This window comes from Megachile rotundata, chromosome 1 (assembly GCF_050947335.1).
Source record: "Megachile rotundata isolate GNS110a chromosome 1, iyMegRotu1, whole genome shotgun sequence".
In the NCBI taxonomy this organism is placed as follows: Eukaryota; Metazoa; Arthropoda; class Insecta; order Hymenoptera; family Megachilidae; genus Megachile; species Megachile rotundata.
The window spans coordinates 24,411,392-24,425,140 of NC_134983.1; the positions used below are offsets into that span (position 1 = coordinate 24,411,392).

At 42.6% G+C, this 13,749-nt stretch overlaps 1 protein-coding gene and 1 long non-coding RNA gene across 3 annotated transcripts in view; one reads left to right on the forward strand and one right to left on the reverse strand.

Moving 5' to 3' along the window:
• Positions 1-109: 109 nt before the first annotated feature.
• Positions 110-13,749, reverse strand: part of spg (dedicator of cytokinesis spg) — a 40,541-nt gene continuing 26,901 nt past the window's right edge. The window contains exons 5-18 of one of the 2 annotated variants that reach the window (XM_003700374.3): positions 9,047-9,131; positions 7,921-8,379; positions 7,397-7,696; positions 7,115-7,319; positions 6,823-7,005; positions 4,979-6,704; positions 4,804-4,821; positions 4,549-4,711; positions 3,807-4,244; positions 3,576-3,717; positions 2,831-3,506; positions 2,239-2,600; positions 1,799-2,142; positions 110-1,712 (exon numbers count right to left, since the gene is read on the reverse strand). In XM_003700374.3, the coding sequence (XP_003700422.2) occupies positions 1,545-1,712; positions 1,799-2,142; positions 2,239-2,600; positions 2,831-3,506; positions 3,576-3,717; positions 3,807-4,244; positions 4,549-4,711; positions 4,804-4,821; positions 4,979-6,704; positions 6,823-7,005; positions 7,115-7,319; positions 7,397-7,696; positions 7,921-8,379; positions 9,047-9,131 (5,269 nt within the window). In that variant the 3' untranslated portion in view covers positions 110-1,544. The remainder of the gene's footprint in view (positions 1,713-1,798; positions 2,143-2,238; positions 2,601-2,830; positions 3,507-3,575; positions 3,718-3,806; positions 4,245-4,548; positions 4,712-4,803; positions 4,822-4,978; positions 6,705-6,822; positions 7,006-7,114; positions 7,320-7,396; positions 7,697-7,920; positions 8,380-9,046; positions 9,132-13,749) is intronic. The other variant, XM_012298861.2, reaches the window with a different exon arrangement.
• Positions 8,276-9,047, forward strand: LOC143266595 (uncharacterized). The gene is made up of 3 exons (XR_013041548.1): positions 8,276-8,415; positions 8,571-8,677; positions 8,772-9,047. It is a non-coding gene; the product is annotated as an uncharacterized LOC143266595 (long non-coding RNA).

Below are 13,749 nucleotides of genomic sequence, written 5' to 3' on the forward strand. Positions count from 1 at the left end.
TTCCGAATATATCTGATCGAACCCGGTTTTATCCAATCCGACCAAAGCCCGAAATGCCGGAATTCCATATATTCCGAGACGATGATATTCTCGTAGAGCTGCAACAGTCTCGTTGATAAAAATTACTTTTATTCTCATCGAAAATATAAATAAATTACAAAATATAGTTAGGTTAGTATTCGGAAGATCGTCGTCTTTAACATAAAGTCGCCGTAGCAATATCGATTTGAACGCCAAGCGCTACCAGAAGCGTTTTACGACGAGTCTTGGTGGTCCTCAGCGTTTCGATACCGCGCTTCTACTAAGGTACGTTATACACACGTGAGGGGTGCAATTAGTGATGGGCTAATATGTAAATACCATTAACATGTTGACTCACTTTCAAGTACCGAGTAAAATTTAGCGTGTTCGAAGAGTCGCAAATCTTGAAAGTCTTTGATAGCTTTTGAATCTTAACACGTTGACTGCTGTGCTGAAATAATTGAAAATTTTATTTTGCGTAATTTCGAGTTTCCAATGCGAATATTATTAATTAAGTAATTAAAAAAATTACTAATAACAAGAATAATGGATTTGTACAAAATTCAAGTGTTACCTTCATATCGGCGATATGACAGTCAAAGCGTTAAAGAATGTTAATCGTGATCAAATCAGCGTGTCAATAAGTAAGAAATAATTAATGTAAAATAATACTACAAATGATAATATAATACTATTTAATAATACTAACATCATGGAAAAATAATAATACTAACTTTCTTGGAAAAGCTTGATACAGTCATCGAACAAATGTTTTTTCTTTATTCGAAGGGTCCCCGTCATTATATTTTCTTGACAAAATTTAATACATACAATTAAAATAATATTCTAAGACTCTCAAGATCCATTCAGTTATTATGCTTATTTAATTCTCTGCACTCGAGCGTGATTTTATTGTAAGGAAGAAGTAATTTAAAGTTTTCTTTTTTAAAAGTTGATCAAATTACAAAGAAATAACTTTCTATTAAGGTGAGAGATATCCAAACAATGCATGGAAGGACCTCTATCCATACAGTTAATTCTAAGAATTCTCTGCTCCTACAGTCCCATCCAGAACCACTTAGCTAGACTTCGTTATGCCCGTAAATCTCTGAATATTTCTATGGGTATGCTATCTACGAAATAAAAATGATACCAATTAGAGATTAAACCAAACGATGTGGGTTGTTCCTCAAGTGCGGAGATTTTTTTGACGTTTTCAATTGCGAAGGTATGCAATGCCCATCACTAGATGTTCGAAATATGAGTTTACGCATTAGAAGACTTAATTTCGATTATTAAAGGATTTTTCTTATGTATATTAATGTATATACGTTGTGATGATGTGCAAATGTCAGAGATCTCATTACGTAAATACAACAGGATCGAATTGTTAGTAACGCGATAACCACCGACCGTCAGAACTCCGAAAGTTTCGCAGTTACATACGATTCTACGATCGAATCTACTCGACTGTGACACACGCACATCACGATTAATCGCTAAGACTAGGAGATTCATCGTTGCTACACAGTGCTTTCCGTATCAGACGCCATGGACAACGTTTGAAGTTTAGGCACCGAGTAATTCTCGGAATGGCCGTGTAACTGGGTACGATTTGAGACTCTTTCCAAAGTCGACGGTGCTGATGGGGTGTCTTGATGTGCCTTGGGTGGTATCGGTGGTGGACTCACCTGAAAATGTATTTTTTTAGAGTTTTTACTTAAGCTTACGTGCTCAACATACAACATATTCGTACGAAATATAGAAATATAATTACCTCCTGCCCTGGTAAAGAATGGGACCCCTGGAACATACCACTAGCAAAATTCCCCGTAGAGACGTTCAACGCGTTGATTACAGATGGCGGTGAAATGTTCATGATGTCGTTACATCTTGACCGTGGCTCAAAGTCCTCGTAACTCAAGTTGTTCAAATTGGTCAAGTGCGATTGGAAATCTAATAAACTGGCAGTTGATATACCGCTATCGCGAAGATCGTTCGGCTCGTTTTGCACTTCCGAATCATCGTCGGTGCTCCATTCGGTGTTACGTTTGTACGCTAAACGTTTTGGAGGCGCGGGTGGCACGATCGTATTCGTATTAGAGTCTCTCTTATCTGGCGCTGAAATATCAAAATTTCGATAATTTCTTATATTCTATCTCGTTAACACAAATAATCTGACAGGAGTTCATAAATGATCGCGTATACAAAACTTACTGCAACCTCTAGGTGGCAGTGGTGGAGCCGGTTCAGGACCAGGTTCGCTCCAGGAAGTCCTCAAACCAGTCTGATCGACACCATCGGTAGGCGTTGGCAAAGAATGTCTCAACGGTAGCTTTGGACTTAACGGTTTGCTAAGAGATCTCTGATGCGTAGGTCTTGGCGGAGTGGTTCCATAGCCCACAGAACGAGGCCGTACCTCTCGTTGCGGGATCGGTGGTGGACCACCATCCACTTTCGTATAAAAACCTTCGTCCTCGGGTAGACCGTCGCTATCCGCGTGAGAGTATCTGGAACCAGCTGTTTCCAACGTGGCTGGACGTTGTTTCTCGCTGACAGGTAACGGAGGTAATGGAGAACTACAAAAAATCAGGCACTGTAATATCTTTATAAATGAAAGTTTAATTTAAATCGCAAACAATATAAATAGAATGTTCAAGAGGTTCTGGGAATTTCAAATATAAAACAGGTACTATGCAATGCTCGTCTGGATGTCGTGTATCAAAGATCTACTTGGGCATACACACTCCTACCCAGGGAAAGTAATTCCTAAAACTGTTTGAATACGCCATGTGCATCGAATAATTACTTGACGATGCTATCGTGATGAATAGTCCGTTGTCTGGCCAACGGACCCAAGCCCTGCTTCAACTGCGTAAATCTCTCGTTGAGCCTTTTGTGAAGCGGCTGCACTCCAGCCGGTGCAATTTGGCCGTGTAAATTGAGTCCAGCCTCCAGCACGCTCATTTGATCAAGAATTAAACCTTTCAGCCTGTTTACGTGCGGCACCATGTCAGGATTCTGTCTAGCGAATTCTGGTGTGAGGAATGCTTCCTGATACTTGGTAATGCCACCCATCACGTTTGCGTCGATGATGCCTTGGAGTCTCATACTAAAGGGATTAATATTTCGATGAGGTTCGGCAGTGTATTGTGCGACCAGTCTCCTCAATTCTCTCTCCACGCTCTGCATGGTCTCGCAGGCGTATTGTACAGGAGCCAGCAACTCGGATCTTTTTTCGATTACCTCGAACCATCTGAGTATACCGGGTAGTTTGGCCTCGGTGGTCAGTGTGGTTCTCTCGATCCATAAGGATTTGAACTCGTTCTCGCGATCGACAGGGCCTCTGTGGAGCGGTCGGTCGAAGATGAACTTCCTAACGTCGTTCACCAGGTAAAAAGCGACCACCCGCTCTGGTACTTCTGCTCCTCTGCAGGCCAAGCTGCTCTCCTCTGGGATCGGTTTCACGTTGCAGATTTGTATATCTAAAACATCGAATTGTAAGGTCAATGGTTAACGATACGTTTAAACGATGAGTAAGAGAAAGGTCTTACATTGGCCCTCGGATGTAAGAATACTCTCATCGGGAGGTGAATTCTTCATTAATATTTGTGCGCTTGGAAATTCAGTCTGTAGTCGTTGCGTGAATGCCCCTATTCGCTCATACTCTAAACCGCGATATATAAACAACTTATTCTGCAAAATAAAAACAATTTTTAATGGTCACAATGGCTTTACTATTTCTTGCATCCTACACTTTCAGATTCCGGGGTAATATTACTCACCCTAACAAAGAGAGGAAAACTGAGACCATAAAAGCCTACTCTAAAATATTCCGGTTCAGGTCGAAGTTGCGTCAGTATATTATCGAGGAACTTGGCTTGCAATTTCAGTACGTGGCTCAGTTTCGCGTAATCGTATAACCTAGTCTCGTACAACACCGCCAATTCCTTGCACAAGGGAATACCCTTCTCCCAGCACTTGCCCCGATCCAAATAGTGGATTATCTTGTGATAGAGCACCTCTTTCCTTTGCCATTCTGGCTGTTGGGGATGTGCGTGATCCGGAGGTAACATAGTCGAACCCCAACCCAATTGATCGGCATACAATTTCATAGTGAATCCAGCTTCCGTATAGTTTTCTGCCGCTAGATGAAGGTCGTGCAATTTGTAGATATAGCGTAGGTACATCTCCTTCCGATTGAATTCATTTTTGTAAAAGTTCTGTGAGAAAAATTAGTTAAATATATAAGTTAAATATCTTATTATTAAAGCGGCGATAGTATATCTTATTACTAAGGAAACAAAGATAAACGAAGTACCGACTTAGATAGGTCAAGTGTGACATTGTTAGTCGCGACAATCACGTAACTAACCGTGTTGTTAAGGTAAGTACTAAGATAAGCAAATACGTTGCAGATAAGGAAACTAATTGACCTAACTGCCTTATTACTAAGATAACTAATTAGAGCTGTCAAGCTTGACACGTTCGTCCAACTGGTTTCCGAATATACGATTTTCAACTCACCAGTAAGTTAACGGTACACGACATACGCTTGTCACGATTCTCATCTCCCTGAATAACGCTTCTATAGTCCAAAAGTCTTTCCAACAAACGGGTAATTGACGTGATGAAAGCAGTTCCGCTTTCCTTCCAGGCTGGATCTTCTAATTGTACTCTGTCTAATAATCTGTGTGTAAAAGCAATGTATATTATAAACACTCTATATTCGTATAACATAAAAAATGAAGTTTAAGTTTCGAATCATAGTCGCGAACTTACACGGCACTAAGATGCTCCCTAACGCAGCATGAAATGTAAATTAGGACAGGTTGAAATAGGTATAGAATAACAGCGCATATAACATAGTACTACTACAGTACAAATTTTAAACTTACGACTAAAAATGTTTAAATTCTACAATAACTTAAGAACAAAATTTTAAACTAATACTCACATGGTATTAAACAACTGCCTGTACTCGTCGTCACCTTTATTCTCGCTGATCAAAATATCCAATTTATCGATCAATTCCGATTCCACGGACTTGAAGCTACCTCTAGATTGCTGTTCGCATTCCATCATATCAAAGAAGATATGTAACGTGGCCTTACGAAGTTCGCTTTCGGGAACCAAAGTGACTTCCAAAAATGGACCCACCATCCCAGGAATAAACTCCAGCTTACGATCACCCAACTGAGTCCACATCGAGAGGATTTGAAATCCCATAAATACCCTCATGTCTCCATACTTTTCGACGATCTTCTCGCGTTTCACTTCAGAGAACTGCTCCAGTTGCAAGGAGGGTTGGGTCAGATAGGCCACGGCTAGATTAAAGTAGGTAGACCAAAGTTGCGAGTCGAAGGTGTCGTCCGAGAAACGGAAGGCCAGAGGTTGAGCTAGCTCTTGAAGAGACTTCAGTATAATGTTATTCGCCTGCATTCTGATCACCAACCAATCAGGTGGGAACACTTCCTGTCTGACGAGGTCGCGAAGCACCAGATATACTCTTAGAAGAAAATCCTTCAAGGGCTTCCGTTCACCGGTGTGAGTAAGTTCTTCCCATAATCGCGAATAATGATATTCATCCAAAAGTTGAAGCAATCCTATCAAACAAGCGACTAGACAACCCAACACGGGACCACTGGTGTTGATGACGATGAGGATAGTCTGTATCAATACATCCAGAATCGACAAACAGAGTGTCTCGACGTCATGCTGGATGCAGTTATTGACCTTGTTGGTGTCTCGACCCCGTTTGTGCAGAAAACTGAGTATTTCGCCGAGGATCTCTGTGCAAGATCGGAGCTCTTCGCGTCTGATAAGATGGATTCTCAGATGTCTGCACATAGTGACCAATAAAAGATTTCTGCTCTCGTCGTCTTCACGGAACAACGAAGATGTGGTCAAGTTCTTGATGGCTGTCAGCTTGGCTTGAGTTAACTGCAAGGATGGCTCGCGTGGCACGGAGTCCAGCATCGTGCAGGTGAGTTTGGCAACTTTGAGAACAGGCAATACGGCTACCAGTTGTTCGAACACCGGCGAGATGGAATAAAGCAACGCTATCTGAGAGTGGAGAACCATTTCGTAAGGGATGCCCAACATTTTGTTCAATGCCGCGAACACGCAGGAAAGGTCTCGCTTGAAATTATCTTCCAATTCGCCCGCCGTCGCCCTAGCGAATAGCAGACGACTTTGTATGATGAACTTGAAGATATATTCGAGAGAACGGAAGCATTTGATGATGGGTTCCTGTTTCTCTGCCACGGTCACCCAGTCGGCACAATGCTGTACGCTGCTCAAAAGACCTTTGTACACCAGGGCAGCGGCGAAGTGGCCGGAAATGTAAGCGTCCATTACGGGTTTAAAGTGCTCGAACTTGGAATCCTCGAGAAGGCTGAAGATGGAGACCAGAACTTGAAAGACTAGGCCAGAGTGGGCATTGGAATTGCCGTTTTCCGTGTGGAACATCGAGAAGAGTGCGTCCAAAATGTCCTGCAGGAATTTCACCAATTCCTCACCGTCTAATCGCAGCACTCGACCTAAAGTTTCTGAAATACGTTCCGGATGCGCTTTCCATTGGAGCAGGCTTAACAAATCAACGTTCTGTGTCAGCTTTGTGCTGCAAAGTAACGTATGAACGAAGACGGCTTCTTTCGGCGATCTTGAAAATGCCGGTGAACCTAGTGAACACACAAGAAACATTAGTCAATAACTATGTCCGATGTGATTGTTCGAAGATCACGCGAAGTAGCTAAAAGTTTAATTTTTAATTATTTGAGAATGCGATTTTGGTATTACCGGTTGCATTTGGTTCTCGAGCGCTACTGGGCAAGGAAAGGTAACTCAACGAATCCAACTTCGAACGATCTTCGCATTTGTAGATATACAATTCGTGAGGGCCATCTTGAAGGGTAGCCCCACCGGGTTCCATGAGACGTACGAAAGCGAACGAAAACAACTTTTTATCGGTTTTCTCGCGTGCTGCAAAGGAAAACTGTGTGAAACTTTGACCGTTATAAAAAGTCGAGAGCAAAATTTAAGAGAGCGATCGGATAGTCCGCTATTGAAGCAACATGATTTTACTACTTACTGGAACAATGTCTGAACTCGAAACGAACGTGACTTCCATAAAACTTGTCTATAGGTATCGCCAGTCGAACCGTTTCCGCCCACGACGGACTATTATGATGATATATGATTAAGCTTTGGTATTCAGAACTACCCTCCGTTCCAGCGGCTCCAAACAAGCAACCCTCCAAAGGTTGACCATCCACGTCCAACACCAAAATTGTCACCTGACCATATCGTACAACCTGTTAGTTCCTGTACAAAATGAACCCGGCGTCGCTCGATATTATCGAATCGATCATACCTCGATATTCTTCCCCGTTGATTTCCCACCCCTCTCGAACTCCCCGCGCTCTAGTTTCAGGTACAAATCGTTCCGAACATCGCCCGGCATGATAACGTCGGAGAAGCCAAGCTTCTTCGTCAGACAGATATTCTTGAAGAGCAAAGGATTTTCTACCCGCACCTGGGACAGTTCACCGTGAAGAACACGCAGCGAAACCACTATGCCATAATTTGGTTGGCCAGGAAGCGGTGAACACTTGTTGTTGCGGATGATCTGCTCGTGCAGTTGGTGAAAGTCCTTCTCTTCGCCTTGATACACCTGAAACGATTGATTACTTCCGTAAATTGTATACTACACTGTAATTATGTTGCCTACACCCTTAAAAGTCGTATCGTTTTAATAGTGTAGTAAAGAAAGAATACTTGCATAAGTATAGTAACTCGATAAGGAAATAGTAATGGTAAATAATAAAAAAAAATCAGTGTAATAGTACAGAATACGGTATACGGTGTAAGAGCATTCGTATTTCCTACAGTGCCTACCTTGAACGTCATCTCCAGTTCCTCGGTATGATCCTGGGTGGCTTCGGCGAGGGAGAGGACAGCGACGCCATGAGGTCTCCTGTAAGTAGCAGTTCCCGCTTTGTTCTTACCAGAATCGGAATACAGCATTCTCCCGCATCGCATCACGTGCGCGACCATGTACAGATCCCTGCTGAGGTCCGCGTTACCGAGATCAGTGAAAATCGTGCAGTTGCTGTGAATCTTCTCGATAAAGCTCGAGAAACCCTCCTTCGATATCCGCACGAGGAAACGCTCGCTCAGATATTGATTTCTCTTTGCGTCGTACAAGGAGAAATAAATCTCGGTGTCCTCGCCGACCGAGTGGCCGAAATCTCTCATGCAGAAGTATAGGTGATGCGTTAACACCTTCTTGTGTTCCTTCCGCCTGAGGGTACCTCTCGCCGAAGCTCCTTGCGAATTTTCCGCACTTTGCACGTGCTGAAATCACCGTCGAAACCAAATCTGAGCATAAAGGTTCCTTTTCAAAATATTTCTTTAACGATAAATATATTTGTTCAAGAAACACTCTCGAGCCCTCTGAATCAGAGAATTTTGGCCATTTGAAAATTGTACAACTTGAAAATCTTCTTAAGCTTTATTAATCAATAATTTATTAATCAATATTTTAGCAAAATTTCCCTAACAACTCACTAGGTGTGGCTTCAACTACGAATAAAAACATGTTAGCTTTTGTCGAGTTAGAACAATGACCGGCAACTAAACACAGGGTTCTTAGGTATATCAAAATTTCCAACGTAATAAAAATTTCATGTCGCTCGTTCGTGCATCGAATAGACCCTCTAACTCTGACTTCGTTTCAATTCTTGCAGAGTATTCGAAATGGTCAGCACTCCAGCTAGAATTTCAATGAGCTTCAGCGATCCACGCACGGTGAAGTATGCGCTAAAGTGCTCTTTCTATCCCTTCAACGTATTCAGTTCTCTTCAATACACGGCTCTTCCACTATTTTCTCCCTTTTCTCTCGATGTCGAGTCCTATACCGACTCGTATGCAACGATAAATCCAGCCAATGTTTCGTTCAAACTCGTTTCAGCTTATAACATAAAAATTACTTGTAACAGCTATCTCGTGTTATTGTAATTACCACGTGATAAAGTTCGACGACCGACATGGTATCCGGGTCCACCATATGGGCACCCTGACGGGGTACTAAGTCCAGGCCCAGCTTTCTGAAACATTCAAGATGATACGTGGTTCGATAAAAATTGAAATATGTAACATAGAAGATTTTACTTAACGCTTTTAAAATAAATTCGGTTTAAAACATATAGAATTACAAAACCTATAAATTCTGTGAAATATGTCGATATCATTCTGTCACATTCGTGACACAGCATTCTGCGTGAAAAGAAACGAAAATACTCTGCAACAAAGTATTGCACCAATCGGTGAAATATTAAAGGTATCGAGAGAATACAATTAACCTTATGGCTCAAGGTGGACCACCATCGGTTCCTTCGCACTCGGTCATTCATTTACAACGTTCTCCGAATTAAGTTGATCTTTCCAAAACTCGAGTACAAATATAGATGCAAATGTAGCCGTATAGGCGGTTAAATGTATGGTCAAGCAGAGGCGGGGCGGGTCAGGGCGGGTCAGGGCAGGACAGTGGAAGGCAAGGCGAAGCGAAGTGAAGCGAACAGAGACGAGAAGCGAGGAAGAGAGACGAGGAGAGGAGAGCTGCATTCCTGCGAGGTGAAGGGGCCACGCGAGGACCCTGGGCGAGTAGCTGGGCCTGTAGGGCCCCGATTCCCGATGCGTTCGAGAACACGTCGACCCTATGGCACGCGGTCGTCCGGGGTCATGGGAAGTTAAGTAGGAGCCCAGCCACTTCAGAAGTAGACTTCAGAAACTGATGCAATGCTTGGCTTAATTGGATCGCGCGTTACCCTCTCGATACGCTTTACCATCCAGTCGATCATCATCTTCGATGGTTCTCCAACTCTGTTAACGGCTCTCCTCGCTAGAGGCGACACTATCGTCGCGAACAATCGTCTCGACTGTTCGGAAACATCGACTACCCGAATTTGTTAACGTGCTAATTTCTTTTATTTTTCCTTTATCGTACGTTAATAGACGGGTACATAGGATACTTATGAAATCTGTTTCTCATTTCTTTATGCATATATTCGAGATGCAATTATAAATACAATTACAATTTCATACAAAATAAAATATTTAATTATTAAGATTCTGTGGCTTCGTGACAGGTGTTCTGGAAATAGGCAGAGGGATTGAAATCTACTAGAGTTTTATTTCGAAATATACATACTGAATCGACATTTGCAACTTTTAAAATCGAATAAAAGATACAGTAAATTTCAATAGGTTTCGCTAACTAGCTACTTGTCTCTATTTTATCTACATCAAAGCGTAAAATTAACCTGCTACGTGACCGAATCGATCATTGCTTTTTTTTTTGCACGGTCGAGCAAGTGGAGATTTCCTCGCGTAGGGAAGCAATGGTTGTTAAGCGATAATTAACGCTCGACTCGAAAACACGGTCGGCCGTAAACTGTGGATTTCCAAGTGGATTTTGGGCAGAGCACGAAAATTAAGTGGTACTGGAGAGGACGATCCTCGTATTTGCTTCTCGCTTTGTCTCGTGGACCGCCAGTATCCTCTTCTCTCTTTACACGCTTTACGTCACTGATCAACCTCGTATCGTCCTACGCCCTCGCGAACTCGTCGCTAAAGGGCCGTACTATTAATCCAATTCTGGTGTGTACTGGAAACATACTCGCGCATACAGTCTTTGGAATAGTCTTGTTTGAAGAACGATTTTACATATAACACGCTAATTACATACGAAGCATAGTTCTACCTTCGTTATCTAACTTCGAGACTTTAGAATTTGCGAATTACCGTGCTGTTGGACTTTACGACATTAAGCGTCGGGATTCCGAAACTTTAGAGCTTACTCCTTCGGGTCTTCAGAACTTATGTTAGATGAAAAACTTATCGAAGAGCTACAAAACTCCACATATGGATCTACTAGTTGTAATTATAGAAGAATTAAATATTTACATATGCGACAATGTCCGCGAAATTATGCAACGATTCAACAGCAAATTAAATGAAAACGAGACCCAAATGTTACGAAATACCCAGTAAGCTCTGAAAGTTTTACACGGTACTATAGGCAGAAATAAGTTTTTCCATAATTTATAGAAACATTTACAGGATTCGTCGACGAATACGGTCCTGAGAATCCCAAGAGGTCTCCCCTCGGGCCCCTGTTGATGGAATGCAGGTGAGCAGGCAGACTTCGATGCGTGGAGACAGGTACAGGCAATGTCCGCCGCGTGGTTGGGACCTATGTCCCATTCTAAAGATATCGGATATATTCTCTGGCCGACGACGTTCGGTTCACCGCGATGGAACAGCCTCGCCGAAGAAACGGGAGACGAGTTTCAACTTCTCCGTCCTTCTTTTCCTTCTTGCCTCTCTCTTTGCTCGACCTCATCCCCCGCGGATGACGAATTCGTTTGGCCAATGCCCGTGTAACACCTCCGAAAGTCGATTTACCAGCGCACAGCGCCATGAAACTACGCGACGTTTCTTCAATTTACCAACTTTCATCCGTGAATTTATCGTGAAATTTTCGAAAATGGAAACAGAATTCATAATTTAATACCTAGCCGAGGAAAGGCTAGGATGTTTCGCACTTTGAAACTTTGCGGGCTTCAGGAAAAGAGGATTGGAATGGTCCAGGAAAATTTTGAGAATTTTTCGAAACTTCTCTAGAGACCCTTCTTGAACGATACGCCGAGTGTCCTTATCGATATAACCCCTGTTAAAAATTTCAGCAGACATCGAATGCAGCGTAAAATAGTACTTGTAACATATTAAAAATGTGAAACGAGTATGTCACGTACTTCTAGAGCAAGCATTATTAATAAGTATCGCATTTACTACTTTGCACTAACGATTTAAAGATAGGTCACGAAACGAACAGGCAGTTCCAAAGTTTCACGATAGGAAAGTTTCAACTTGCATAAATTACTAAAATTAGTCCCGAGTATCTAACGACACTCGGAGCTACCTAAACTTTGTACGAGTTTAAGGAAATCGAAGATTCGGACGATTTATCCGTGTCCAATCTTTTGGAACTTTCAAGTAACTCTAGAAGTTTATAGCCCGAAAAGAGAGAGTGTCGAGCGGACAATAACGGAGGATTCTTCTCGTTGATCGTCAACTTCTCAGCTGCGAGGTATTCCTTGTGGAGTTCAGTAACCATTCGGTAGCTTTAAACGCTGTAATTACGCCGGGGCTGCTGCGGAGTCCTGGACTCCTGTATCTGCTTCAAACTGACAATCAATTATTAACCTTCGTTCGCTTCGCACCGTTCCGTACCATCTATCTGTACACTATGTTGCCTTTGCGTTGCAAATCGGCCGACTAACTAGCTTTCTTATGTATTTTCAAAGAATGCTCGTTTAATTAGAAGAAAAAAAATTAGTTATTTTCCTCTCGATACACTAAGTAGTTACTACCACTTCATATTTTATCCGTTTAGAATCTCCGACTCAACCTCTTTGGGGACGATATATTTTAATTATATTCTTGTCACGTTAAGTCGATAGAAACAAAATAAATGAACCGCAACAAGAACAAAAGATAATTCGTAATAAAAATGATGATGCAAGAGCGTTACATCGGAAGCGTATAAGAAAAGTCGAAGGAATTTGGTCTTTACGCAAGCGTGTTTCGCGCGCGACCGTGTAAAACGGCCTTAATAGGAGTGTTTCCTGATCCCGGAACGAGTAACGAGACTGGTATACGTATAGCGAAGGGTTCGTGGGAAGACGAACGTCGAGTCTGCTTTGCCCGGGGGTACACGCACACCAACGCCACATTACGTGCACGTATATTCTCGTCGACATTTTCACGAGACTCGTGGTTGCACTCCCGAGTGCAGTTGCAGTCGCAGAGCAGAACGGAGAAGATAGCACTGGTGATGGTCGGTGGTTAGTAGTAATAGATGTCAGGGCCAAATCCCCTAGCCCCCACGATCTCAATTAGATCAAATGACGCGCGATTAAGCGTGATTAGCCGCGAACCTTTCAGTTTTTACTCGCTAATGGTCTAAGGCTAAAACTGGAGTCGCACTGAGCGCGTCCGACAGCTTAGAGTAGGCGTTTCTTCTTTTTTTAGAAACGATAATGTACATTTGTTTTCGCGTCAAATTCGTTGCAAAACAATGTAATCTTTTCTCGTTAAATTATTTATGCTAGACGATATAAAGATGCAAAAGTTAGCGAATACAGGAATTTGTAAAAATGAACATCGAGCTTCGAAAGGTCGTGCACCTCTTATTCCTGGCACTATTGGCCTGTTCGCCTCCTCTTGAATAATTACATCGACGTAACCGGGAACAAGGCTGGATTGCTAAGTAGGATCACGATTCCCATAAAAATAGGAGAAATTGAGCTATTTAGTGTCCCTGCACGAAAACAACGAACCACCGAGATTGTTCCCTTAAAGGGCACAGGACATTTACAGCGACGCGTCGAAAGGGAGCAACAGCGTGGTAGGTTGGGAAACGCTGCTTCAATTCCCCGTAAGGTTAGTCTTTTTCTTTTTGCGTTCGCCTCGGCGTAGCACGGTGCTGGCGTTGTTCTACCCGGGCCCAGGGCTGTACGATGAGAGAGGTAGCTCGTCGCGAAGGGGAAAAACTGCTTAGGTAGGAGGGCAGTTTGATGGTACGCGGCTACCGACTCGCAGCTACTTCGGTCAAAGAAATTTAATGAATGGTAGTGATCGTCGGACATAATAGACCGTACA